Source organism: Kogia breviceps, chromosome 5, assembly GCF_026419965.1.
Source record: "Kogia breviceps isolate mKogBre1 chromosome 5, mKogBre1 haplotype 1, whole genome shotgun sequence".
Taxonomy (NCBI): domain Eukaryota; kingdom Metazoa; phylum Chordata; class Mammalia; order Artiodactyla; family Physeteridae; genus Kogia; species Kogia breviceps.
In genome coordinates this window covers 69,581,254-69,608,594 of record NC_081314.1, presented here as the reverse complement: position 1 = coordinate 69,608,594, position 27,341 = coordinate 69,581,254, and the positions used below count along the sequence as shown (strand labels likewise).

General features: G+C 40.6%; 2 protein-coding genes, 1 long non-coding RNA gene and 4 other non-coding genes across 15 annotated transcripts; 2 read left to right on the top strand and 5 right to left on the bottom strand.

Moving 5' to 3' along the window:
• Window positions 1–963: 963 nt before the first annotated feature.
• RFC4 (replication factor C subunit 4) lies at window positions 964–15,315 on the top strand. Its single transcript, XM_059063755.2, has 11 exons — window positions 964–1,707; window positions 3,060–3,202; window positions 4,741–4,819; window positions 8,301–8,380; window positions 10,807–10,926; window positions 12,574–12,717; window positions 12,910–13,030; window positions 13,603–13,728; window positions 14,821–14,901; window positions 14,973–15,089; window positions 15,168–15,315. The coding sequence occupies exons 2-11, from the start codon at window positions 3,072–3,074 to the stop codon at window positions 15,261–15,263; spliced, it is 1,095 nt and encodes a 364-aa protein (XP_058919738.1). The 5' UTR covers window positions 964–1,707; window positions 3,060–3,071; the 3' UTR covers window positions 15,264–15,315.
• Window positions 15,316–15,317: 2 nt separating this feature from the next.
• EIF4A2 (eukaryotic translation initiation factor 4A2) lies at window positions 15,318–22,153 on the bottom strand. Of its 9 annotated transcripts, none has more exons than XR_010840714.1 (12): window positions 21,511–21,621; window positions 20,657–20,702; window positions 20,442–20,574; window positions 20,017–20,156; window positions 19,090–19,258; window positions 18,884–18,993; window positions 18,484–18,627; window positions 18,014–18,151; window positions 17,679–17,768; window positions 17,383–17,462; window positions 16,821–16,931; window positions 15,318–16,104 (listed from the first exon to the last, which is right to left on the bottom strand). XR_010840714.1 is itself a non-coding variant. In XM_059063745.2 (11 exons), exons 1-11 carry the CDS (start codon window positions 21,537–21,539, stop codon window positions 15,960–15,962), a joined length of 1,224 nt encoding a protein of 407 aa, XP_058919728.1. In that variant the 5' UTR covers window positions 21,540–22,153; the 3' UTR covers window positions 15,318–15,959. The 9 variants fall into 9 exon arrangements, 6 of the variants coding, with proteins under 6 accessions (XP_058919728.1, XP_058919727.1, XP_066890285.1 ...); XR_009335751.2 differs by having other exon boundaries at window positions 20,657–20,705; window positions 21,511–21,615; XR_010840713.1 differs by having other exon boundaries at window positions 17,383–17,486; window positions 20,657–20,705; window positions 21,511–21,611.
• LOC131757871 (small nucleolar RNA SNORA4) lies at window positions 17,513–17,652 on the bottom strand. Its single transcript, XR_009336022.1, has one exon. It is a non-coding gene; the product is annotated as a small nucleolar RNA SNORA4 (small nucleolar RNA).
• Window positions 17,833–17,964, bottom strand: LOC131757860 (small nucleolar RNA SNORA63). The gene has a single exon (XR_009336011.1). It is a non-coding gene; the product is annotated as a small nucleolar RNA SNORA63 (small nucleolar RNA).
• LOC131757889 (small nucleolar RNA SNORA81) lies at window positions 18,243–18,421 on the bottom strand. The gene has a single exon (XR_009336037.1). It is a non-coding gene; the product is annotated as a small nucleolar RNA SNORA81 (small nucleolar RNA).
• Window positions 20,258–20,326, bottom strand: LOC131757893 (small nucleolar RNA SNORD2). Its single transcript, XR_009336041.1, has one exon. It is a non-coding gene; the product is annotated as a small nucleolar RNA SNORD2 (small nucleolar RNA).
• LOC136794252 (uncharacterized) lies at window positions 21,864–25,555 on the top strand. Its single transcript, XR_010840715.1, has 2 exons — window positions 21,864–22,096; window positions 25,296–25,555. It is a non-coding gene; the product is annotated as an uncharacterized lncRNA (long non-coding RNA).
• Window positions 25,556–27,341: the final 1,786 nt, after the last annotated feature.

Genomic DNA, 27,341 nt, shown 5'->3' with positions numbered 1-27,341 from the left:
GTGGTTGTGGTGTTCAGGTACCAAATGAATGCCACCTACCTTCACAGATCATTGTTTTATCAACCTTATTTAGGTATAGTTTACATAAAATGTACAAACATTAAATGTACATTGTGATCAGTTTTGACAATGGAAACCAGTGACCAGATAGGTAAGCTGTGTGCTTTTTATACTGTCCAGAGATGGTACCAGGCCCTGCCTGTGGGAGTTACAAAGCAGCACAAAGCACCCTTAATCTGGTTAACCCCTGGATTAGGTTAGGCCTGGGATGTATATATTCAGAGCCCCTACTTCCTCTGCATAACAAATCACACTGTCACTCTCCTGAGGGCAAGACCTTCCAGCTTGTTCTCTGCCGTATCCCCAGCACCTCGCAGTGTAGGTATGGGCACTCCATAAGCATTTGTTGAAAGACAAATGAACACGTAAAGTTAACAATGAGTATCATGATGAGTATGTGCCAAATAAAAGTCATTCATCCGGAGAAGACCCAGATCAACCCTGTGGGTTAGAGTAATTAGTAAAGGTCTGCAGCGAAGGCAGCATTTCAAAAGGCTCAGATTTCAATAACATTTAGGAAAACTCCAGAGCTAAAACAAGCAGTGGGTAAAGATTAAAAGGGTGGCCCCAAACACTTGCCTAGAGCACACATTTTCTGTATCCTGGTGGCGTTAACATTATCAATCTTGTAACTTGTATTGAGCGTCTGCACCAGCAGATTTCTGGGCAGGGCCCTGGGATTAGCTGACCATAGCTGCGCGGCAAGGCCCTCTCTCTCACCAATGGGCGGACACTAATAGAGATATAAGCCACACGCACCCAAAAGGGCAAGGAAAGGCATCTTCTTCCGACGTCTCCGCCCTTAAAGCACACACGGTTTGCTCCGTGACGACCAAGCCGGAGGGAGAGGACAAGGGTCTTCACGGCGCCCTCTTCTGGCGAAGGATAGACTCCACCCTCCCCAATCCCCGCCCTTCTTTGGGGTGAAGCAGGTTGCAAGCCGAATTGTGTCGCCGCAGAAATGCCAGTGACATGCCCGTGACTGCCAATGAATCACAGGTTCTGCAAGCTCGTACCTACAAAAGAGAGTGGACCTCCGCGATTCGAGGCCCACAAGCTCCTCCTCAACCGCCCTAGCAGGTCAGGGCTCGCGGAGCCCTCTCCGCCCCCGTCCGCTGAGCACGCGGGTCCTCCGCCCCAGCCTCTCCTACAGACGGCCGCTCTCAAGTTCTCTTGCGCCGCAGCCTCTAGTCGGAGGGCTACGTCGGGACAGGATGGAGCTTTATTTACACCTCCAGACTCATTCCCATCCAGCCCCAGCATCCCCAAAAGTCCGCGTGTCTCATCAGCTTAAATACCACAGAATAGGATACGGCTCCCTTAAGGCGGGGCGCGCGCAGCGGACCGGAAGTGACGTTTGACGTGCGGCGTGTTCCCGCCCTGCCCTTCACCGCTGTTCGGTGGCGGGAACTCGGGTTGTTTGCTGACGGAGGCTACCGTAAGGGTTCCCCCCACTTTTGGCGGCTCGGGGCTTCCTGGGCCTGAGAGTCTCCGCTTGGAGAACGGGGCCAAGACTTCGCGACCACCTCGCCCTTTCCCTGCCGCGGAAACCTCAGGAACGAGCCGGTGGCGTCCTATCTCTCAAGACTAGCGGCTAAAAGGCCCAGGCAGTGCCCGGGGACACACGCGGGGAGCCGGGGAGAACAGGTGAGCAGCCAGAGAAATTGCGAGGGCTGCCTTCGCTTTCCTCTACTCCTGTGCCCTCGATGCCCCTGTGATGTCTTCCACCACTTGCGCACTCCTTGGTCTACGGGTAGCTCAACCCAGCATCCTTCAGAGCTCTGCTTTGCGCGGTATTACTGTTTGGCAGCCTGTGGCAGGGATTGAGTAATCCTATAACGTTAAAAACCTTAGTTGTTTACAGATGTTAACAATTTATTTTATTTATTGATTATACCCATATGCCAAGCACAGAGCTGTGTGTTTGCACTATTCTTTTATTTGACCCAGTTGCCTTATGAAATGGGCCTTAGCTTCTTTTACGGAAGGCGAAACTGAGTCTTATAAGTGGTAATTCAGTCACCAAATCTTATGGAGCATCTATCCTGTACCAGGCACTGGAGACACAGCAGTGAAAAACATAGAATTGCCATTAATGCTGGGGATTTTCAGACAAACTATCCCTAAAAACAGCCTTTTGCTGCCTGGGAGAACGTTTACCTGAATGTTAATAGTGCTTATCTTCTGGGTGAGATTTCGAATTTTTAAAACTCCTCATGCTTTTCCGAATTGTTTTGGTTTCTTCAAATGAGCATGCTATGAGAAAAACAGCTGTTTCCATTTTAACAATGTCTCACCACCCCCCACCCCGCCTTCCCCTCTGCTTCTGTCTGAAGGCAGACACGGGCTCTGCCCATAAAATAGGCTCTCCAGTGGCGCTTTAGGTCCAAGAGAAGTGGAGGTTCTCATTTTTGGTCCTAGTACTCCTCCTAATTGCTGAGTCCATTCCAGGGTCTGAGCTAGAGTTAGGCCCATGACTGAAGAGACTGTTGAGACCCATGTACAGTTTGGCCATTGATGCCATCATATTTATCAAAAAGTTTGCTAAATTTATAGAACTTTGTTCTGTAAGTCCCTCACTATAAGTAGATTTTTAAAAAATATTTATTTATAGTTTTTGGCTGTGCCGGGTCTTAGTTGCAGCACGCAGGATCTTCGTTGCAGCACACAGGATCTTTAGCTTGTGGCATAGCATGTGGGATCAAATTCCCCAACCAGGGTTCGAACCCGGGCCCCCTGCATTGGGAGCTCGAAGTCTTACCCACTGTGCCACCAGGGAAGTACCTGTAAGTAGATTTTAAGTTCCTTTAGCACTTTGGCCTCTTTTATGTCCCTGTAGTCCTCAGTAGAATGCATGCAAAGGATGCTAGGTCATGGGGTGATGTCCTTCATTTAATATTTTTTGAATGTCTTTGCACAAGATTAAGTGTGCTTTCAGGCTGTACTTCCTCATGATGGTTTCAAAAGAGCTTTTCCTTTTCTGTCTTGCACCTGGTCAGGGTGAAGTAACCATGCAGGCATTTCTAAAAGGCACATCTATCAGCAGTAAACCACCATTGACTAAGGATCGAGGAATAGCTGCCACTGCCAGAAGTAGTGGAGAGAACAAGAAAGCCAAACCTGTTCCGTGGGTGGAAAAATAGTAAGAACGCTTTTGTTTTTGTTGAAATAGTTAATAAATTATCTCTCTGACCAGTTTTGATCACTATTTTTTTTTTAATTTAAGAGGAGGATGATTTGCCGTGTTTAAATGTTGCCTTAAAAGTCACCCAATTTTATAAGTCATAGAACCTTGGAACTGAAATGAACCTTGGAACTGAAATGTACCTTAGAATAATCTAGTTGAATTCAGTATTTTCTGAATGAACTACAGCCTTCTCTGTAACTCAGGTCTACGGGTTTTGGGGCTGAGATACAGCAGTGAAGAAAACAGTTTCTATAAGCTCTTAGGAGTTCGACTTAAGTCCAAATAATCTGTTCCTCTTTTCATTACTGATAGCTGAAAATTGTTGAGTTTTTGTTTATACATTTTTGGCAAAAACAGCACCTGAAGTGGCTCTTAGATTTCAGTCAGCTAAGTGATATTATAACAAGTAGTCAGAACCCCTGGTGTACCCTCAATTATTACCAAAGGATTACATATTACTTATAAGCCAAGTAAGGCCCTCATAAGTTTTGTTTGGCACCAACAATGTTTTTAAAAATGGGAAATTTCACATAAAAATCTAGAAACTTTTCATTAAATAAATTAAACAAGGGGGAAAGTCTACATTTTCAGACTCAGGAGACTAGGCAGCACTAGATTCAAGTTCTCACCTGAAAACACTTAGATGGATGTGTGTACTACTCATTTTGGAAAGGTCGTATGTTCCTCACTTCACCATAGTCCCTACCAGTGTCTCTTGTCTTACACTCAAATTCTTCACTCTTGTTATCTGCCTGGACCCTGCAGGTATTTGAATATGAAACCCTGGTTTATAATATACACTGGTTTTCCAAGATAACATTATCTGACATAAAATATCTGCCTGGCATTGGCCTGATTAGTTAGAAAAGTATAAATCAAAGAAAAACCTTTGTTTAGTTAGCTAAGCACAGAGCCTGACTTAGGGTTGGGAGTATAACTTCATTTAACATCATTAGTTAACAATGTAAGACAAAAATTACACTCCATATTGGTTAAGCTTGTTATTTTGTTAACCCTCAATGAAGTGAATAGGTATGCATTTTTTGTGCAGTTAGGTGATAGGAGAAATTGGTATTAACCCATTAACAACATAGTAACATATATGTAACTTTGTTACCTATCTTGAGGTTGCTAAATAGGTCTCCCTTTTCAGTTTAGGGGCATGTTGTCAAAACATAATATTACTTTCTAGGCAAATGTTCATTTTACATTTTGAACCAGTTGGCATTTGTGATGTTAAAAAATCCTTTTGCATAGTTTTTGTAAGCACAACAGATACAAACAATGCATCTGGAAAAGTGAAAAATTACTTCATTCCTCAGTATATATTTGCCTAAAGTAAATATAGATGGGGTTTCCACATCCAATTATGAAAGTTTCTCATTTCATTACTGATATGAGAGAGTTATCATTGGTATTTTAGCAAAAGAAGAGACTTCTGTGGCTACTATAATACACTGAATAACTTCTCTCTCTCTTTTCTTTTTCTCCAGTCGCCCAAAATACGTGGATGAAGTTGCTTTCCAGGAAGAAGTGGTTGCAGTGCTAAAAAAGTCTTTAGAAGGAGCTGATGTGAGTAGCAGATGCTGTCTAAAGTCATTGAGAGATTTAAGACTTAATTTATTCACCCTCTTCCTTCCTTTATAGCCTCCAACCCCCTTTAGATACTATCCTGTATATACAGTAGGCCCTTGATTACTATTTGTACAATGGATGATTAGTTCAACAAATATTTGTTGAGCGTCTCCTTTTCTGTCCTATGGCATTGTTACATAGTACTCAAGTGGAGATCATTGATCAAGACAGGCTAGGTCCCTTTGCTCATGAGCTTTTATTTTGGTGGGGAGAGACACAGAAGAATAAACATGTAAGCAAAATAAATATGAGAATTATAGATAATGATAGGCACTATAAGGGAGAGTCAAAGATTCTTTGACCATATGATTGCTCACCTAATTTTAGGATTTAGTTTGAACTACAATACAAAAAAAATTGAGTCTTTAGTTCTGCTTATGGCATCATGTCCCCTCCCTGCTGTGATATGTGGGATAAAATGTCCTTGAGTGACTTGCATTTTAGATTAATTCAGAGACAAACCATATGAAGAATTAGCAATTTAAAATTGTATATGATAAAGTGTTTTAAGAGCTTAGTGGAGGAAGGCAAACAGCTGCAGGTGAAAGTGGGATGTGGTTTTTACTTTATTCCCAAGATTTTCTTCCTTCCTCTCAACCTGGCTACTTTGAATTAGAGGTTCTTTGGTTTTTGCTGCCATTGGTGTCTTCCTGGAATTACACTGCAACAGTATATATTTTGAAAGTTATATTTATAAAACTGTTGAAAATCTTTTTCTTTACCAGTATTTGTTTTGATTTGATCCAGATATCTTTAGCTTTTAATTTTATAATAGTATACAGTTTACACTGCATGGTAATATTTACACAGATTGCAGGACATGATGTATTTTAATTGCTGGGATTCTCAACTCTTTAGGCAAATGTAGTGGGATCACGATCCAGTTCTTTACCTTATACCATCTAATTTATGAGGCTGAACTAAGAACTTTCTTCTTAATCCACTTGTTTAATGATTTCTTTTCAGACTTAAGTTTTTTGAAACTTAAAGTTGAAGTAATTTTTTTAACTCTAAAGAGTAAAGGAAAAAATTCATTCCTTCATTTATATTAAAGGGTTTTACAGTAGAATTATGAGATTTTTCAGAAATCAATTTTTAGAACTGCTAGTCCATGTACAGTTCTTAAATGCATATATATATGCATATCAGACTTACATAATGTAGGGTTTAGTAATTTAACCATGTTTTAAAGAATTTAAATTATTGTAATAGCTGACTGGATGAATCATTACAACTACTGAGGTAGTTGGATCAAAATAACAGTTACAACCTTGAAAATGAAGAAACCTAGGAGGTTTTGCTTTTGCTTTTGTTTTTAAATAGTGAATCTCATAGTTTGTATCTTAAGCTGTACGTTACCAGTGTAACAGTAATAGTCTTTTAACTAATACATTTATATGTTGGTTTATTTACTTGGTGCATACTGAGTACTGTGGGAGATGGTGAGAATATAGATGTGAATAGAACAAAGAACGTTCTTGATCTTCTCAAACTTCTCATATAGTGAGGTGAATGGTTTACAATTAAACCCAACAGTTACATAAATAACAATAAATAATTGCAAATTACATCAAGTGCAACAAATACCAGTGAGAGAATAACAGGAGGCCCTCTTTAGATTGGGTGGTCAGGGAAGGCTTCTGACTTGTAATGCAGTAGGAGTTGCCAAACAGAAGAATGGAGTCAGACCCCAGCTCATGGGGGACAGCATACGTGCAGGCCAGAAAGTGCTTAGCTGTTGGAGGTCATTGTAAGTTGGAACCTAGAAAGTGAGAGAGGTGGTGAGCAGATCATGGACATCCTTGTAGGTTATGGTAAGCAGGGTGATTTTTTTTGTCTGTTTTGTTTTTCTAAGTGGAGTATGAATACAGTGAATAGCTTTAAGTAGCAAGCAGAGTGGCATCTGATTTGGGTGAAGAATGAATGGATGGGAAGGCGAGAGTGGAAGCAAATAAACCATACTGCTTAGTTTCCCATGTGCAGTGATTTCCGTACATGAAAGAAATGTATAGTTTCACGGAGAAAGACAAATATATATCACTTATATTCGGAATCTAAAAGAAAATGATACAAATGAACTTATTTACAAAACAGAAACAGACTCACAGAATTAGTAAACAAACTTAATGGTTTCCCCAGGGGGGAAGCATTGGTGGGGGGATAGATTGGGAGTTTAGGGTTGATATGTACACATTGCTATATTTAAAATAGATAGCCGGGCTTCCCTGGTGGCGCAGTGGTTGAGAGTCCGCCTGCCGATGCAGGGGACACGGGTTCGTGCCCCGGTCCGGGAAGATCCCACATGCCGCGGAGCGTCTGGGCCCGTGAGCCATGGCCACTGAGCCTGTGCGTCCGGAGCCTGCGCTCCACAACGGGAGAGGCCACAACAGTGAGAGGCCCGCGTACCTAAAAAAAAAAAAAAAAAAAAAAAAAAAAAAAAAAAATAGATAGCCAACAAAGACCTGCTGTATAGCATAGGGAACTCTGCTCAATACGCTGTAATAACCTAAATGGGAAAAGAATTTGAAAAAGAATAGATATATGTTTAACTGAATCACTCTGCTGTACACCTGAAACTAACACAACATTGTAAATCACCTGTACTCCAATATGAAATAAAATTAAAAGAAAAAAAGAATGTACAGTTTCATAACAGTGCTCATTAGAATTTAGTACATTTGTTAATCTGTACCACAGATCAGTTGCCTATTTGATAGGCGCCAAGCCAGCTAGACTTAAAGTATAAAAGAAGATAACTAGTTATTTAATCTTATCCTGTCTTCCACTGATGAAATCTCCCTGATACATGCGGGTATCCCTACAGGCAGGGTATGTAATCATGATGTGGACCACGGCCTGGCACTTAAAAGATGCTTGGTTTTTTTAATATTTCTGTTCTTGGAACTTTAGCTCATCCAAAGCCCCAGTATACCATTTTCATTCCTTTTCCCTCAGTATTGGCCAAATCCAGTTTGGTCTGTGTCCCTTTTGAAGCAACTGACATCTTTATAAAATATAAAATCTTGCCTAGTCCTGAGCCTAGGTGTGGGGTAGGGAACTGACAGAAGCCTAGTATTCCCTTCAGAAATAAGAGGTTTTTAATTCCAGCTTTGAAAATCCCACCTAAGTATTAGATTAGGTATAGAATAATCATAAATGTTGATTCAGCTTAAGATATTAAAAGACCTTTTTCTTAGGGAAAAATGATAGTGTTTGTGAAAAAGCAGGATTTAGTACTGTTATTTAGTACTGTTATTACTATGATACCAGTTATATTAAGTTATATTAAGAAATCCTTGTATTCAGATATATATGCCTATTAGGGAAGTCATTGCACTGTTCCATAGACATTTTCAGTCACTTTCACCTATTTGTGCCAGAATACAATTTTTTAAAAACTAAAATTTAACTTCTACAGCTCCCTAATCTCTTGTTTTACGGGCCACCCGGAACTGGAAAAACATCCACTATTTTGGCAGCAGCTAGGGAACTCTTTGGGTAAGTTGAAATCTGTCTCTCTTTTTTAAAGACTTGACACTAAGAATCTCTGGTACTGCTTTTCATTCTCTAAAACTTTGCATTTGGTTTTTCTGTGAGGTTGTTGGGTTTATTTTTGTTTGAATTTTTTAATAATCCAGCTGGCCCATTTCCAGTTCATCCCCTCCAATAAATTAGCTTGCCTGTATCTTTTGTAACCTTTATTCTGAACCTTGTTCAAATGTTTGAATGTACTACAAGGAGCCTTGTGATTTTTTTCATCACTTTTAACTCTTTCATTATGATTTTGGAAACCAGAAGACCCTATCTCCAGTCATACTGGTAGTTTCATGACTTTTAATGGTCGTGTTCACATCTGTCGTAGAATTTGCTGTTTGATGCTACTGACACGCACCACTCCTTCTTGAGTTCCTTCTTGCTCTGGACTTGCCAGGGCCTGCCTCTGGAGTGTCTGGGCCAGCTCCTTGCCCTCAAGTATCCTGAGTATAAGCAGAGTATGTGGTAGTTGAGGCAGTATGATTCCAGGTACAGCAGAAAATCTCTATGAGCCACCTTCTTAGTCAGTCATAGACTGACTGTCTCGGCTTAGCCAACTGTTGTAGTAGAGGAGCCCTTTACCTAAGGTTAAAAGATACGTATCAGGGCTTCCCTGGTGGCGCAGTGGTTGAGAGTCCGCCTGCCGACGCAGGGGACACGGGTTCGTTCCCCGGTCTGGGAGGATCCCACATGCCGCGGAGCGGCTGGGCCTGTGAGCCATGGCTGCTGAGCCTGCGCGTCCGGAGCCTATGCTCCGCGACGGGAGAGGCCACGACAGTGAGAGGCCCGCATACCGAAGGAAAAAAAAAAAAACAAAAAAAAACGTATCAGCCATGTCTGATATCTATGCAGCATGCACCAACGTAACAAAGCCTATCTTTAATTAATCCAAAATTTTAATATCAGGCATATGGCCTAAGGGTACATCTGAAATCTTACACATGAAGACAGTTAGATGCCTCTGAAACCACCAAATATATAAGGATAATCAGTTCTGTTGAAATGTGAAGGAGGACAAAAGGGGAAGCTGCTCTGAACCGAGGATTTTATTTGACAGCAACTTTCATTTTCCCAAGGAAATTTTAAGAGAGCTTTTTTGATTATTCTACAACTCCATCAGTTAGATCCAGTCTGAATCATCCTTAGCGAGGTAGTCATCATAAAACTGTTAAGTATAGTTTATTATTAGTTGTTCTACAGTAGGTTAGTCCAAATTATAAAACCTATAAAATATTTTTTTAAATAATGTTTGTCTTGATAGACCTAAAAGGACTTAACTATAAATTCCACATTTAATGGTATATGTGGTTTCAAAATAGAAAATACATGCACAGAGCTTTCTAGATGTTTATACCCATAGAAAAATGCATAGGATATCATGCTATTTAGGAAAAATAAAGACGAAATCCCAACTGTTGTTTTTTTTCTATTAAAAAAATATACACACATATATAGAAAAATAACTAGAAGGAAGTCTTCAAAACAGGGTTTGGCAGTGTGTGCCAGGTATTTTCATTTTCTTCTGAGTTCTCAGATTTTCCTACAGAGTTACTTTTAATAATTTTTTTTTAAAAACTCACTTAAAAATTAACTATTCATTTCTGATCCAGTAATTTTCCTTATAGCAAACTACTTTATGGAAATAATTCAAAATATGCTACATTGGGCTTCCCTGGTGGCGCAGTAGCTGAGAATCTGCCTGCCAATGCAGGGGACACGGGTTCGAGTCCTGGTCTGGGAAGATCCCACATGCCGCAGAGCAACTAGTCCCGTGAGCCACAACTACTGAGCCTGCGCGTCTGGAGCCTGTGCTCTGCAACAAGAAAGGCCAAGATAGTGAGAAGCCCACGCACCACGATGAAGAGTGGCCCCTGCTTGCCACAACTAGAGAAAGCCCTCGCACAGAAACAAAGATCCAACACAGCCAAAAATAAATAAATAAATATTTTTTAAAAAATATGCTACATTGCAGCATTATTTTAAATTGTAACATTTAAAACTATCTAAATATCTAACAACAGAAGGATGTTAAGTAAATTAAATAATGGTACAATCTTAGGTTAGAAAGTCATATAGTTATTAAAATGGTTTTTACAGTGTTTATCCTGACATGGCAAGATGCTTATGATACAGTCCAAAGTGGAAAATTGATTTAAAATTTAGTACATTATGTGATATCTACCTATTTTTTTTAATGCATGGAAAAAAGCCAGAATGTTAACTATGCCTTTGCAAAAGAAAATACAGAATGAACTGTATACCTTCTATTCATATTATTTACTAGGTGTATTTCAAACTACCGAAAAATGTACAAATGTTAAAATATGGTTTAAACCTGGGTTACTTATATGCTCTATGATGTTTCATAATTTTTTTTCATTTTGACATAGGCCTGAACTTTTTCGACTAAGAGTTCTTGAGTTAAATGCATCTGATGAACGTGGAATACAAGTAGTTAGAGAGAAAGTGAAGAATTTTGCCCAATTAACTGTGACAGGATGCCGTTCAGAGTAAGTAAGCTCACCTTCCCTTCTCTATACCATGTCATTGTATTTGTTTAAAAAACATGTTTCTGGGGCTTCCCTGGTGGCGCAGTGGTTGAGAACCCGCCTGCCGATGCAGGGGACACGGGTTCATGCCCCAGTCCGGGAAGATCCCACATGCCGCGGAGCAGCTGGACCTGTGAGCCAGGGCCGCTGAGCCTGCGCGTCCGGAGCCTGCACTCCCCAACAGGAGGACCACAACAGTGAGAAGCCCGCGTATCGCAAAAAAAAAAAAAAAAAACAAACATGTTTCTGCCAGATTTTCAACTTCATTTTCATGTTAGATTGTATTTTTATCTAAATTATTTAAACCTAGAAATGACCTTTCCATTATAGTAACTAATTTTAAGTTGTTTAGCTGTCAAGGGTTTTTAATCAATATTTGTCTAAGGAGTATTTATTAATCAAATGTGGTGGCTTGGTCGTACACTCATAATAAAAATCCTGATTTTTGCTATTATGTTATTTTTTTAAAAGTCCTATCATGTATCTTAAGCTTCAGTGTATATTTCATAGTTGGTGACAATGTAAAACCTTGTCCAAACTGGGACACTGAGTGAAAAAGGAGTTGTTACTAATAATAATTCAATAGGGATGTTCATGCAACTGTGTATACTCCTCCTTAGGTGGCAAAGTTCCAAGGTTAAATTTTTGGTACCTGGCATATATTTAAATTTATATCAGAGCACACTTAGGAATTTGTAGAAAGTGAATAACTCAATTTTTGATATCCACCTTGGATTGACAATGTATATAAATCACATACATGATAAGGGACTTAGATCAAGAATAAAGAACGCTTACAACTCAATAATAAAAGGACAAACCAATTTAAAAATGGGCAAAGGATGTGAATAGACATTACTCTAAGGAAAATACACAAATGGTCAATAAGCATATCAAAACATGTTCATCATGAGCCATTAGAGAAATGCAAATCAAACCCATGATGAAATACCGCTTTACACCCACTAGGATGGCTGTAATAAAAAAGACAGAAAATAACAAGTATTAGCAAGGATATGGAGAAATTGGAACCCTTATACATTGCTGGTTGGAATGTAAAATGGTGCAGCCATCTTGAAAACAGTTTGGCAGTTCCCCTATGAGTTACCGTATGACCCAGCAATTCCAGTCCTAGAATATATACTGACAAGAAATGAAAACATATACACATGTACACAAATGTTCATAGCAGCATTATTCATAGTAGTCAAAACATGGAAACTAACCCAATATCCATCAACTAAAGAATGGATGAATGAAACATAGTATATCCATCCATTTGCCATAGTATTTGACAATAAAAAGAAATGAAGTAATGATATACTACAACATGGATGAACCTTAAAAACATTACATTAAGTGAAAGAAGCCAATCACAAAAGACAGTGTATTAAGTTGACAATATGTGGTTCCATTTATATGAAGTGTTCAGAATAGATAAATCTGTGGAAACAAAGTAGAGATTCCTGATTACCTATGGCTGGAGAGAGAAAAAAGAAATGACTCCTAAGGGTCACAGGGTTTCCTTTTGGGGTGATGAGAATGTTCTAAAATTAGATTGTGATAATGATGTGTGAATTATAACTCCTTTGTGTTTCTCTGAATCAGCGGGAAGCCATGTCCTCCTTTTAAAATTGTGATCCTGGATGAAGCAGATTCTATGACCTCAGCTGCTCAGGCAGCTTTAAGACGTACCATGGAGAAAGAGTCTAAAACTACCCGATTCTGTCTCATCTGTAACTATGTCAGTCGGTATGTGCAATGCCCTAAAGGTGGATGCTAGGCAGCCTTATTATGATAGCCCCAAATAGGGAGAGAAAAAATTTAAATGTTTCAAGGCTACATTAGTTTCTCCATCAAATCTTGATTTGTTCTTGACAAAAATGAGTTCTTCGGGGGAGTTTCTTCTTTAGACACTGACTTGTTTTTTCCAATATTTTACAGAATAATTGAACCTCTGACCTCTAGATGTTCTAAATTCCGCTTCAAACCTCTGTCAGATAAAATTCAACAGCAGCGATTATTAGACATCGCTGGTAAAGAACATATCAAAATTAGCAATGAGGTAATCACTATTATTACAATTATTGTAAATTACTAATTCCTTTGATGAATGCCTATGAAGAGGCCCTTCCTGAAAGTCAAATTTGTGTTGCTTCAATTTCTGATGCCGATTCTTCAGGCAAAGTTAAGCTAAATAAACAATGTCTAGGAATTACTGGTTCAGCCTTTCTGTTGCTATTAGAAGTTTATTGTCTGTCAATACTTCAGAGACCCAAAGCTGAGGCAGATTTCATGTTGGATGCAAATTCTGCAACAGCCAACCTCTGCATGACAGTGTACTCCACTTGTCATTACCCATACTCCACTCCAAGGACTAATTTGGTATGATGAAATTCTGGCAGTGATAGAATGTATAGACCCTTATTCATTATAACAGAACTGTAATTTGAAATCTCCTTGCTGTATGTAATCAAGGTTGTCTCTGTAAATTCTGCCACTATAGAACCAACATTCCCTCAAAAATAGGAATAGATTTTATTTTTCCCCAATAACTCTAGGCTAAAACAGTGCTTTTCATTTTTATTAGTCATCCTTAATTGGCCATAACAGGTTAAAGAACTTTTTTCTCTTCAGGGACTAGCTCATCTTGTTAAAGTGTCAGAAGGAGACTTAAGGAAAGCCATTACATTTCTTCAAAGTGCTACTCGATTAACAGGTGGAAAGGAAGTCACAGAGAAGGTGATCACAGACATTGCTGGGGTAAGAGCACTGGATATTCTGAAATTTTTAGTTGGCTTATAGAAAATTTTTAATTCAGATATATATGGAGTGCTTATTATGTGCTTAGTCCCATTCAGGCTGCTGTAACAAATGCCACAGGCTGAGTGGCTTATAAACAAAAATATCACAGTTCCAGAGGCTGGGAATCCAAGATCAAGGTGCCCCTGGATTCAGTGCCTGAGGACACACTTCCTAGTTGAGTAGATTCCTAGTTCAGGGATGGCCTTTACCTTCCTGCACTGTCCTGTGGCAAAAAGCAGCTTTCTGAGCCTTTTATAAGGGCACTAATCCCATTCATGAGGGTTCCACTCTTATCACCTGCCAAAGGTGCCACCTGCAAATACATTAGGGATTTTTAACATGAATTTTGAGGGAATATAAACATTTATACCATTCTGGGAGTATAAGAATGCTTCAGGCAGGCAGGGATGTGGCAGTTAACAAACATATCCCTGGGCTTCCCTGGTGACGCAGTGGTTGAGGGTCCGCCTGTCGATGCCGGGCATACAGGTTCGTGCCCAAGTCTGGGAAGATCCCACATGCCGCGGAGCGGCTGGGCCGGTGAGCCATGGCCGCTGAGCCTGTGCATCTAGAGCCTGTGCTCCGCAGCAGGAGAGGCCACGGCGGTGGGAGACCCGTGTACCGCAAAAAAAAAAAAAAAACTCATCCAGAAAAAGGGTCATATCCAACTTATAATCAAATCATTAAAGCAATTCTCTTGTGCCACACCCTTGTCTTCAGATTTCATTTTGTATTGTAATGAAACCAACCAACCAATCTCTGCATTTTGTTAGTGGCATCTTTTCCAGATTTGTTTCAGGTCCAGTAGCTTTCTCCATCACCTATCTGGAGTCCAGATGAGCATAAGCCTTAAAGCTGACCCTTTTTCAGTTCTTTGCCCTCCCAACTCCTTATGTATGGATTCAGAATCAGGTAACAGTTCCACGCTTGAAGTGGCACATGTCCTGTAGCATAGAACACCAGAGCTTGCACAGGCTTGGCAGAGAAACAAGTCAACCGTCTTCACCCAGAAACTTTATTTTTAATTAATAAATTCTTTAATTCTTTTAGGTAATACCAGCGGAAACAATTGATGGAGTATTTGCTGCATGTCAGAGTGGCTCTTTTGACAAACTAGAAGCTGTGGTAAAGGTAAAGACACTTTACTAACCTGGGGGGGAGGAATGGAAATCATACTAATATCATTCTCTTTTCTGCTACAGGACTTAATAGATGATGGTCATGCAGCAACTCAGCTTGTAAATCAACTTCATGATGGGGTTGTAGAAAATGATAACCTTTCTGATAAACAGAAGTCTGTTATTACAGAAAAACTTGCTGTAAGTAGGCATCTTCTCATTTCACCACAGCATACACCTGAAAGGGAACTTACTAATTAATCTTTCATTTTCTTGTAGGAAGTTGATAAATGCTTAGCAGATGGTGCTGATGAACATCTACAGCTGATCAGCCTCTGCGCAACTGTCATGCAGCAGTTAACTCAGAATTGTTAAAACATATTCAGTATGTATTTTTGTGAACAATTAAAACAAAATGACTAAAGCACCTTTAAAGTGAATATACAATTTATTTAACATTCAAACTTCATTAAGACATGTGCAATATGGCAATTTTACTGGGGTAAACGTTTAACCCTATCTAGGATGATTGCTTGCTGGGGCTTAGCAACAGGGTCCAGTTCACACTTAGCACTAATTAAATACTTTATTGAATAAATATAATACCAAACAAAATGCATCCAAATGCTTTCTAAAAAAATCAATTTTAAAGGCCTTTCTATTCAGGCTAATGACAAACACAATAAAGGTAGATATGCTAGTTTAACATAATTGGCTGATTTTATACAGCACTTATATCTTTTAGTCCACAAGTATATTATTAAATGATAGAGAACATCTAATACAACCATTTCTACAGAACTAGGAAATAAATTTCTAAGAAAGAAAGATTTTACAGACCCCATCTTTTATACCCACCCCAACAGTCTAACTCTAAAGAGGATAAAGCCAACGACTTTCCTCACAAGAGCTCACGACTAATGTCGCTTTGCTATCAAAATCTGTATTTCTGATCCGTTATGAGCATTGAGACAAGATTCAAATATTCCCAAAGAAAGAAGCACAATGCACGTTGTGATCGCCTATTCAGCAACAGCGAGCACTGCATTCCAAACTATCTCATCCCAGGAATTAAATAAGGTCAGCCACATTCATTGGCATTTCCTCCACTGTAGTATTGTAGAAAGTCTCAATGTCACGAAGAATCCTCTTGTCTTCTTCAGTAACAAAGTTTATAGCCACACCTTTCCTCCCAAATCGACCCCCTCTGCCAATTCTGTGTAAGAAAAAGAAATCAGCAATTACAATATACTACTTCACATGCTGCATGAACTACTGAACATGATGATCCACTTGTTAACCATCAGCTGCTGTTTACTTATCAAGGTTATAGTTCGTGCTTCTAATTGGAGCACTAGCTGCTAATCAATATCTAGAGAAAAAAATCTTCCTTTGCAGTTAGTGCCAAAAGGATTCAAGGCTTGTCTGGCTGCAAAATGAGATTTTATCAAGTATCTTGAGCATTATTTTTTTTTTTTTTTTAAAGCAGATGACAGTATTGTGTTTGGGGTAGTGAATTTAAAGCCCATACCAAAGTGGGCCAGCCAAGAGCAGATGTCAGCCTGGGACAGATGTAAAACACCAGGGATAAAACAAAAAGAACAGTTATGTAATCCATTTCGACGCACTTCTGGAACTGTAAACTGCAAATACAAATGCTGCAAGGTTAACTATTGTCTACTAAAACAACTTTTTCCAGTGGGAAAACAAGTATTTGGTATGGTGACCCAAACTTATCACTGCTTTTTTGCTCAGTTTCACACGTTATAACTGAAATTACTCAAACGTGTTTACCTCCAAAAACAGCTTTCTAACCTTCCTGATAGAAACCAGACAATACAAACCACCTAATAGGCTAGTATACAAAATGCCTTGGCTGGAGCATCTTAAAATATCAAATAATCATGACAAAAGAAAAACAAATATAAATACCGACTCGCTCTTTATTCAAACAGTGTGCTGTTTCGCTTATGATTCCACGTCCTAAATTACGTCAACGCCGTTTCTGAGCGCCATCTCGTCATCAACTGCTGCTATCGACCCCTGTATTTTTTAAAAAGTCTTTTTTTACATCATATAACAAAGTACAATTCAATTTATTTAGGGATAAAGCCACTATAACTAAACCAGGGACTGCTCAAATTGCTACCAGATGACACCAAGAAAATCCCAACTATAGAGGAATCACCAAGAAAGCGCATGGACACGGACACGATCATCACTAAAAAATACAGCTCAAAAATAAGCTAAGACCAACCGATCTAAAACAACCTTATCTGTATGTATAGAGTCCACAATTTGGGCAACATTCACAACTGTTTTCCCACTGTGTATGACCAATCTTCCCAAGTACAATTTTAATTACAGCCTACCAAGTTACTAGGTCATATTACTCAATTCCCTGATTTGAGGTTACCTTTCAGACAAATCAGTCAGTAGGAAAGCAAAATATGAATTTTACCAGTACAGTAAAGTCAAGATGCCATCTACTTACCTGTGAATATAGTTTTCACGATTGGTAGGTAGATCATAGTTTATAACCAATGACACTTGTTGCACATCAATCCCACGAGCCTGAAATACAATGACGACGATGTTCTAATTGAAAAACTAGACACCTATGTAATGTAGGCCACAAAATAGTAATGAACTATACTAAGTGGTATAGCTCACTGTGGAGTGTGGTCTTTTCTTTATTCTCCCAAACAGCCCAAAATTGGTAAAGGTTATTAAAAAACCTTCCCCCCAAACAAACTTTTGGTGAATTAAGAAGAGCAGTGAGAGACTTACCAACAAGTCAGTAGTGATCAGAACACGGCTTGACCCTGATCGGAATTCCCTCATGATAACATCTCTTTCCTTCTGGTCCATGTCACCATGCTGCAAAGGAACAAACCTATTAATTGAAGAATCACCTATCAAATCAACATTTAATTTTATCAACATGTATGAGACCAAGCGTCCCTGGCTGCTACAGGGGTACAGCAGACAGGTATAGTTACGAAACAACTTTATTTTGAGCAGGGGGAACGACAACACAGCACTTAGCAGCTATATTGTAGTCTAAATCCTGCTTTTAATGAAGGTAGACGTCAGTTACATTACTAGGTTAGAATACTTCTTACCAGAGCAGAAACTGTGAAATCCCTGGCATGCATTTTCTCAGTGAGCCAGTCCACCTTACGCCTTGTATTGAGAAAAATAACAGCCTGTGTAATCGTCAGTGTCTCATACAAGTCACAAAGTGTATCCAACTTCCATTCCTACAGTATTTCAAAGAGAAAGTTAACAGTAATTAACATGATTGTTCCCAACTTACATTCATTAGAAACTCATTATTAGATTGGTCTAAAGACATATTGCACCAAATCTTAAGACAAAGGACACTGGACATTAAGAAAGAGGTCCACCCCAGTCTTTTACAACCTAGTGCAGTTACTCTTCTTCTTGTGTGTACTCTGCTAGCATTATTACAAAAACCAAGATGTGATCCTAGTTTCTGTAATTTTAGCACAGTGCTTATTCAAGAAGGTAAAAAAAAAAAAAAAAAAAAAAATCTGGCTACATTTTTATGTTTGACAATTAGACAAATTACCTCTCTTTCAACATTAATATAAAACTGTTTAATTCCTTCAAGGGTCAATTCTTCCTTTTTCACCAGAATTCGAATGGGATCTCTCATGAATTTTTTGGTCACTTCCAACACATCCGTTGGCATTGTGGCAGAAAGCAACACCACCTTAAAAAAAAAATTGATTATGCTGTCACATAGTTAGCACAACTTGCACAATACTCGAGGAAAAAAATCTTTTGAGGAAAAAAATCTTTTGAGACCAAGCGTCTCTGTCTGAGCATGAACTGTGACAGTTATGCATCAGTTGCTTTTGCTTTAAGCAGGGGGAGCGACAGTAGAACATTTCAGTTGTGTTGTAATAATACCTGCATTAAACCTAACCTCTAGCTATTTTTAAGAGTGGGAGTTAAATAAAGCTCACCTGAATACTTGTATTTAATTTTTGGAAAATCTCATAGATTTGATCCTTAAACCCTCGGCTCAGCATTTCATCTGCTTCATCCAAAACAAACATTTTGATCCATTTTGGAGCTGTTTAAAATAAAGTCATACTATCATCTCTAGGTTCTCGGGCATGCTATTTATTTATAACAGTAAAACCAAACTATACTCAACAGCAATACTTACAAAGGTATCTTCTGTTTAACATATCAAACACTCTCCCTGGTGTACCAACAACAATATGTGGTGCTTCAGCCTGAAGTTTTTGCATTTCATTTCGAACATTGGTTCCACCAATGCAGGCATGACAAGTTGCTCCCATATAGTCTCCAAGTGCCAGAATTACCTTTTGGATCTAAAAGCCAAAAGCCTTAATTATTATCCAGAATTACTGGTTCTGTGACTTAACTTCCAAAGCATAATGGCAAATATCTGATCTACAAACAGCTTTAATGCATGCAGAGCACTTAACTACTTCTGAGGTTAAAATGCAGACCAATCTAAATGCCTCAAGATAAACTTCCCTGAAAACATCTTGTGCCTTGTCAAACTTGAGATCCTGTTGCCCCAGGTACCAGCTACCTAACTATAAACATTTCCTACTGTTATTCTTCATTGTGTAAAAAGTGTAAACAGAGGTAAAACAATTTTTCCCACAGCACTGCAACGTATATAATCTTGGCTTTAATAAATCCTACAGATGTATTAGCAAGGTTTTACTTCAAACCAATATGGCAGTGAGCTCTGAAAACACAGCATGCAACAGATACATCACAAACTAAGACCATCAAATAACATGTCACTGCAGTTTTCACGTTGCACAACTGCATTCAAACTTGAAAATGAGAACAGGTCTAGTCCACCCTGAACAAAAACTTTAGTTTCTCAATCTGTTACACAACCCTGCAAACCATACCTGCACACCCAGTTCCCGTTTGACTTTCAAGAGAAAGTTTCCCGTTTAGCTTTCAACAGAAACTCCCTGCATGCACGGACAGTTAAAAGGAGGGCTCTGTAGGACAAATTTATACTAAGCTTTAAATTCTTCACAATTGTGAAACCTGAAACCTGTACAACACGCAAGCAGTTTTTTTTGAACTACACTATCAATACCTGTTGAGCCAGTTCTCTGGTGGGGGCCAATACTAGTGCTTGGGTCTCCTTGAACTCAATCTCCAACTGTTGCAGGATGGAAATAGCAAATGTGGCTGTCTTGCCAGTACCTGACTGAGCTTGAGCAATCACATCATACCCTAAAAAAAGTAGGATACACATTTACTGATCCCACATCAAACCGCCACTTCTAGTTTACACCACGTATTCCATTTGGAACATGAATTATGCCCAAATAATCAAGTGATCAGCAATGAGTATTCTCTTCATTTCAGGTCAGTCCCGAAAGATGATTGCCATCATTTCACTTTAAGGAATACAAATAGGTGCTAGTCCCCCAGAAGATAATTTTCCCATATTAAAAAGGTGCAGGTCTATGCAGAACAGGGAATTCATTTTCAAAAAGCGCCAGCAAGTTCTTTTACCTTTAATACACGGGATAATAGCTCTCTGCTGAATAGCTGATGGCTTCTCAAAACCATAAGCATAAATGCCTCGAAGAAGAGACTCCTTTAAATTCATATCATCAAAGTTATCAACAATCTCATTCCAGTTGCTCTGAAAGTTTAAAAAAAAAAAGAAATAAACGGATGAACAATTTCACCTTTCCAAAGTTCCAAATTCCACACCCATTTCTTACCTCGATGACACCATCGGGCTCCATTCCCTCTGGGCCGCCATGTTCTCTGCTGACAAAAATACTGCTGTTAGGAAAACGTCCCTTCCCCAAACCCCTGCCGACTGCACATTGAAGGGGAGAGAAGCCCTTTCTCATCCGGTCGCTCTCCCCCGCACGTGTACACTTCCCAAACAAGCAAAGGCAGCTGGTGCCGCAGGACACACGATGTACTACGCGTCCGCTCAAAGGTCAGGAACCGGGGACGCCCGGAAAAGCCCCACGGACGCCGACCCTTCCCCCCAGGCCTGAGCGCCAGGCGCTCCCCTCTCGGCAGTGCACCGTCTCGCGAGAGCTCCAGGCGCCGAGCTCCGCCCCTAACAATGCGCAAGCCGTAGTGATTGACGCGGGCCTAGACCCCGCGAGGCCTTGCCAACGGTTCGCCGGGACCTCGTTGCCGGCCCAGCCCTATCCGGCCTCCGGCCGCTGCTGCCGTCCTGCCCCCACCTAACCTACTGCCTAGCGCTCCCAAACTGCGCCGTTGGCCACGAATAAAGCTTCTGACAACCTAGTTACACCGTACGGACTGTGCCACGGCTTCCAACAAATGCCGGGCTCCGTACGGGCAGGGGAAGCGGCCGCGATTTCAAGGCGTCTTCGGGAAAACACACTCTTTCACCACCCCGTTTTCTTGCCCGTCTCCCCACAACCCGGGCCCTACCTATCATGGAAGCTTCTCGAAAAACACAGGAGTACTGTACCCCAAAGCCACGCCTATGAACCCGGGGTTCCCTGCCGCCTCTCCATCTATTACAACCTACTCCAGCGCCTTAGGACCTGTGCCACAGAGCACCACCACCACCGAGGAAACGGCATACCTGTTATAATCCGCGGAGCTACCAGACATGATCCGAAAAACCACTCAGTGCCCGACTGGAAAGACAGAAGGGCCGCACCACCCGTTTTTTATAGGCTTGCGGCCGGGACCCGTTTTCTGCGGAGGAATTTTCCCGTCGTTCTTCGACCAGCCACAAAATTGTGATCCTGGCGTGCTTATCTCAGAAAATATCCTAAGCAAATCAGTGGGAAAACCCAAATTTAGTTATTTGTCGATCTTACGGCGTTACTGAACACCCCAAAACCCTGGGGGGGAATGTTGGGACTCTTTGCTCTGCGGCGGAAGAATATTGCAGCAAGCGGTAGGAAGACCCGCGTTCCCCGCCCGCCCTGCTCCTACGGGGTTTCCGCGCCCCCGAAGCAGAGGCGGCTGGGCCGCCGGGCCGGACCGGGAGGCGGAAGGCTGGGGCGCGCCGGACGGTTGGCAGCTCCGGCTTTCCCGCCGGCGAGTGGGACCAGGCTCGCCGGTCTCGCAGTGCTCGGTGCCGGAGGGGCAGGCACGTCCACACTCTGCACTGGAGGGGAATCGGGCTGTTCCGCTCGTTCCCACCGCTACTTAACTTGACGGTAAAGAGCCACCTGGCCTTTGGCCCGAGCGTTTAACATCCTTCAGACCTTGACAGTGAAACTCCTGCTATGGAAAATGTCGGCTACCCAGCAAGCCCCCGAAGATCCGGTTTACCGTCCAGCGTGCAGGGCGAGAAGAAATATGTAGTGTCCTTTGCAGATGTCTCTGGAGTAGCCAACTCCATTCTTCTCATGTTGCCTCTGGTCTTCCCTCCCTCTCTTTTTAAAATAATGCTTATAATTTTAACAGGTGTGAGAAATGCCTGATAAAATCATTGTAAACTTTTGCTTATGTAGGGGTAATGTTCCTTGTAACTCAGGAATTTAAATGGATGCTTCCGGCCTGTACAGCTCTATGCTGCTTTGGGACTACACAGGTTTTGGTTATGGTCTTTTTTTAAAAAAAGGCTTTTTGCGCTTTAATTGTTTATACATAATGAATGTCGATTTAGTGAAATTGAGAGCAGTACAACCCTTGCTGCGTAAATAAACTGCATGATTCGTAAAGCTCCAGAGGTTTTCAACTGTAGCCCTAACCCAGGCTCGTTAATAAAAACCAAAAATAGTATTTTTAGTCATTTAACTTTAAAATACAGTCCTACCCACCCTGCAAGATAACACGAATATTCAAAACATTTTCTCATTAATTCAGAAGGCCAACCTAAAGTCTGATAACGGGGATTAAAATGACTTAATTTTCTATATTTGTGTATTCAACATGATATCTGGTTCTAAATACTACATTTTTTTCCAAAAATCATTTATTTATTTGAAAATTATCATGCTAGGAACTGTGACAAAAACTAATACCAAGATGACAAAGTGTACTTGGCCCTCAGTCTAGTGATGATGCTCCCTATCCACCCTTTATAATGTTCAAATCCAGATTTGAGGTAATGCCAGACATTTCCTGAGAATGGAGGTCAGAGATCCTTGTTGGCTCATCCAAAACCTACTAAAAATCTCCTGGGATCCAGGAAACTGAAGAAAATACTAAATTAGAAAAATGGCCAACAATTTAGTCTCGAGTCTACAGGGTGAAATCAATCAACCATAGGGTGAAATCAATCAACAACACCTACTTGTTGAGTGTTTTCTTTAGGTTTAGCACTACTGTTACATGCTGTGGCGGATTTCCAGAGTCCCTTAACAGGAAATAATCAAGGGCTAAACTCTGGTTTAAGTCACAATTGCTCAAGGGGTTTCAAGGTAAGAAAGTTTCCTAATCCAAAATTCAGCAAAAATCAAGACCCACATTGCCAGCAACTCTACCATGTATTTCTAATAAATGCTGTGCTTGCCACATTCTCAAGTGCTTACTAAATAGCATTGGTAAGTAAAAAATGAGATAAAGATCCAAACAAAACATACACATTAACAAGGTTTTGCATATCAACACAGAGCATACTGTGAAACTTTTCCACTTACCTGAGATCTAAAATTAGATGGCTATCTCTAAGTCAACTACAGTGCTTCTTTGCTAACCTGGAACATGTGTGGCCATTTATATGGCAAATGATGCAAAAACTCTTCTTTTCCTGTGTGACCACCTAGTTTGGTTTTACTCTCCAGTAGCCTCCGCTGACAATTGTAAAGCCATCTAGCGATTGTAAGCCAACCTATTTGGGGGGAACATTATTCTGCCTGCCACAGCAACCAACTTTGTTGAATAGTGTATAAAATAAGAACCAAGAAGAGACAGTAAAGGCATTGTTAGCATAGAGTAGAGTTGATCCAGAATAGCTTCTAGGAAGTTGTGAATTTAAATCCAAAAATGGCAAAATGATGTTTTTGCTTCTTTTATTCTTAGGTCAAACAAACTGATGAGGAAAAGAATTTTTTCACTGCTGGAAGTAATTCCTTAGACATATAGTAAGCCCTTAAATGTTTTTGAATGAATGAGCGAATAACTAGAAGAATAAATAGTAGAACTACAAAGATGAAGGGATATTATCTATTTCCTACAGTGAGTTGTACTGTTGATAATGCTGTTTTAATTTCTTTGGAAGAGTAAAACTACTCCTGCTATTCATATTCAAAAAAGGACACATCCTGATGTCCCCTTCAGCTTACGTGACCATTTTTTTTTTTTTTTTTTTTTTTTTTTGTTGTTGTTGTTGTTGTTGTTGTTTTTGTGGTACACGGGCCTCTCACTGCTGTGGCCTCTCCCGTTGCGGGGCACAGGCTCCGGACGCGCAGGCTCAGCGGCCATGGCTCACGGGCCCAGCCGCTCCGCGGCATGTGGGATCTTCCCGGACCGGGGCACGAACCCGTGTCCCCTGCATTGGCAGGCGGATTCTCAACCGCTGCGCCACCAGGGAAGCCCTACGTGACCATTTTTATCCCCTGAACTTGTAGGCCTGCATTTACTTACTGAAATGGTGACGATTTACATAAAGGTACTTTTAAGAAGAAGCTGTTTTAAACTGTCTGGACTGTAAAACAAAATGAGTTCTACTTGCAAGTTTTTAATCTTTTTTGTTGCACAAACCATACTTTAAGAACAATAAAGGGCATTTTAAAAATAAAATTTCTCCTAACCCTACTACGTTAAGGAAAAAAGCTCAGCATTTTCCTCCTCTTCATTGCTCCATCAGTTGTTTTGGTATTGTTACTTCTGCTGATGCTGTTTGTGAATTTTGTATGGTGAATTTGCCCACATTTGAAAGTGGGCCTGGAGCATAGGCTGGGTGGTGGTGGTCCTTAGGTCCACTCCTTGCATCTGAAACGGGTGCAGTAGACGTAGAAGTGAAGTGGCAGTTTATTGACCTCATTTCCTTGGAATAAATCCAGCCATTCTTCAACTAGTCAGGCTTCATGATTTTTGCCATACTTGAGTACCACCTGAATTATTTACCTAATTTTAAGTCAATTTGCATTTACTTCGCTTGAGTGAAATCATAGGTTTAATTTCTTGTATTTTCTAATACTGATCAAAGTAATTACCAAAAAAAATCAAAATAAATTCTGTGTGTCAATGTAGCTCATCTGAACTTTTCTGTTTGGGATACACTGTTTCAGATGGTTTGTAGGCCTACTAAATCTGTAGTCATTAGCCAGACCAGGGCAGAGGCAAATTAGATCTTGGTTTCCAGTTCTGAATTCTGAATGATAGGCCAACTAAAGTCTGAAAATAACCAACTAAATATTAATTGTCAGTTGTTTCTGATGAAAACTTTTTTTTTTATTATATTAATAGGACTTCGAAAAAATGGAGTGGGAACTCTGCCATCTTCCTGACTCCTGTAGAAAGACTGAGGTGATGCATAACTAGCTGGTGTTCCCTGAGACTGTCTCTGTTTGGGAAGGCCTTCACGTCTGAAGAGAGAAGATGGTCAAGGCCTAGTGCCCCTTTGCTTGCTAGAGGCTTCTATTTTTATTTTCCTTTAAAATTCCTTTGAAAAGTAACTTTAAAATTTTATACTCACAATTGACCCAAATAAAAGACATTATATGGGCTGTAATGTCATTTTTTGGTGGGGGGTGGTTGTCAAGAAACCTACTATGTTAAATACTTGAAATTTTCAAAGTATTAGGCCGATCATTATTCTCCACAGTAAGCTCAGAAGTCAAGAACCAGGAATATGTACACTCTGGTGATATCAGGAATAAGCAGCCCAGACCAGGGGAGGAAAAGTCTTATTATAATTTGTAAGGGTCTGTCTCTTGTGATGTTCAATAGAAACACCAAAAATTTTCGTGAGATGTCCACTGCTACTAGCTGTTTTTCCTGAGCTGGTCATTCATGTTTAAACTCTCTTCTACTGCAAAGCAAATATAACTTTGCAGTGTTTCTTTAATCTGCAGAATGAGTTTGCAGTAGAAAATGTAATTTGTTCACTTAAATTGTAGTTGACTTTAATAGCCTTGACTTTATATGACCTATCTTTCTCTATAAGCTGATGTCTGTTAGTTGATGAAAAAAACCCAGACCCCGTGTTTAGCTGCCTTTCTGCTGGCTCTGCAAGTAAAAAAACAAAAACACAAAAGATGATTCTAATAGATTTAACTCTAAACACACCTCAAAACTTGGTTCCTGGACAAGGTGGTGCTGTGGTAAAGTCAGCTGGCAAACTCCTTCCAGAAGGCAAGGAGATGCTTGGGACTGAACTCCCTGTCTTGCTAAGGAGGGGAAAGGCAGAAGATCCTTTGGGACCTTAAATGGGAAGCTTCTTGTTTTTCCTTCTCTCTCTAATTTGGAATTAGCTGTTCAATCTGTTGGACTCACTGAAGTAGACAAAGAAAGGAAAATCTATCAAACGAACTAAATGAAGTTCTGAGGCTAAAAAGTAGAGTCAGAGAGTATATTTCTATATGAGTTTAGATTAATCAGCTCAAAGGCTGTCTGATAAGATAGAAGGGTACTTGTGGACAGTGGGAATCACTGGGGGGATAGACTCTCAACAGAATACAGATTGAGGAATAGGTACTAAATTTTCCTTTGGGGCACCTATTTTCCAATTTGGGTTGCCTTCCTTCTTTGCTTTGACCCTGGTTCCTAGAGGTAAAAAACCGTGGAGGGATTATACAGAGATTTGTACAGATTGTACAGAGATTGTATAGAGATTAAATAATTTACTTCAAAATGCTTGCATTTCATGCTTCCCTGGTGGCGCAGTGGTTGAGAATCCGCCTGCCGATGCAGGGGACACGGGTTTGTGCACCAGTCCAGGAAGATCCCACATGCCGTGGAGCGGCTGGGCCCGTGAGCCGTGGCCGCTGAGCCTGCGCGTCCAGAGCCTGTGCTCCGCAACGGGAGAAGCCACAACAGTGAGAGGCCCGCGTACCGCAAAATAATAATAAGAAGAATAAGAATAGGGCTTCCCTGGTGGCGCAGTGGTTGAGAGACCGCCTGCCAATGCAGGGGACACGGGTTTGTGCCCCGGTCCGGGAAGATCCCACATGCCGCGGAGCGGCTGGGCCCGTGAGCCGTGGCCACTGAGCCTTTGCTTCCGGAGCCTGTGCTCTGCAACGGGAGAGGCCACAACAGTGAGAGGCCCGCGTACCACACACACACACACACACACACACACACACACACACACACACACACACACAAAAAAAAAAAAGCTTGCATTTGAATGCATTCCCTGAGAGAACTGTGCCACAACAGTGAGAGGCCCGCGTACCACACACACACACACACACACACACACACACACACACACACACACACACACACAAAAAAGCTTGCATTTGAATGCATTCCCTGAGAGAACTGTGATGAGAATTCCCCCTGGGCTAA

What these genes read in the sequence shown, in the direction of transcription:
- RFC4 (XM_059063755.2), top strand. Translation starts at nt 3,072, where the DNA reads ATGCAGGCATTTCTAAAAGGCACATCTATCAGCAGTAAACCACCATTG. An exon ending in GCAGCTAGGGAACTCTTTGG is followed by an intron (nt 8,381 to 10,806) that starts GTAAGTTGAAAT and finishes ATTTTGACATAG; the next exon opens with GCCTGAACTTTTTCGACTAA. An exon ending in ATCTGTAACTATGTCAGTCG is followed by an intron (nt 12,718 to 12,909) that starts GTATGTGCAATG and finishes AATATTTTACAG; the next exon opens with AATAATTGAACCTCTGACCT.
- EIF4A2 (XM_059063743.1), bottom strand. Translation starts at nt 20,791, where the DNA reads ATGAGAAAGGGCTTCTCTCCCCTTCAATGTGCAGTCGGCAGGGGTTTG. An exon ending in ATATTAATGTTGAAAGAGAG is followed by an intron (nt 18,152 to 18,483) that starts GTAATTTGTCTA and finishes GAAATACTGTAG; the next exon opens with GAATGGAAGTTGGATACACT. An exon ending in TGATCACTACTGACTTGTTG is followed by an intron (nt 17,463 to 17,678) that starts GTAAGTCTCTCA and finishes ATTGTATTTCAG; the next exon opens with GCTCGTGGGATTGATGTGCA.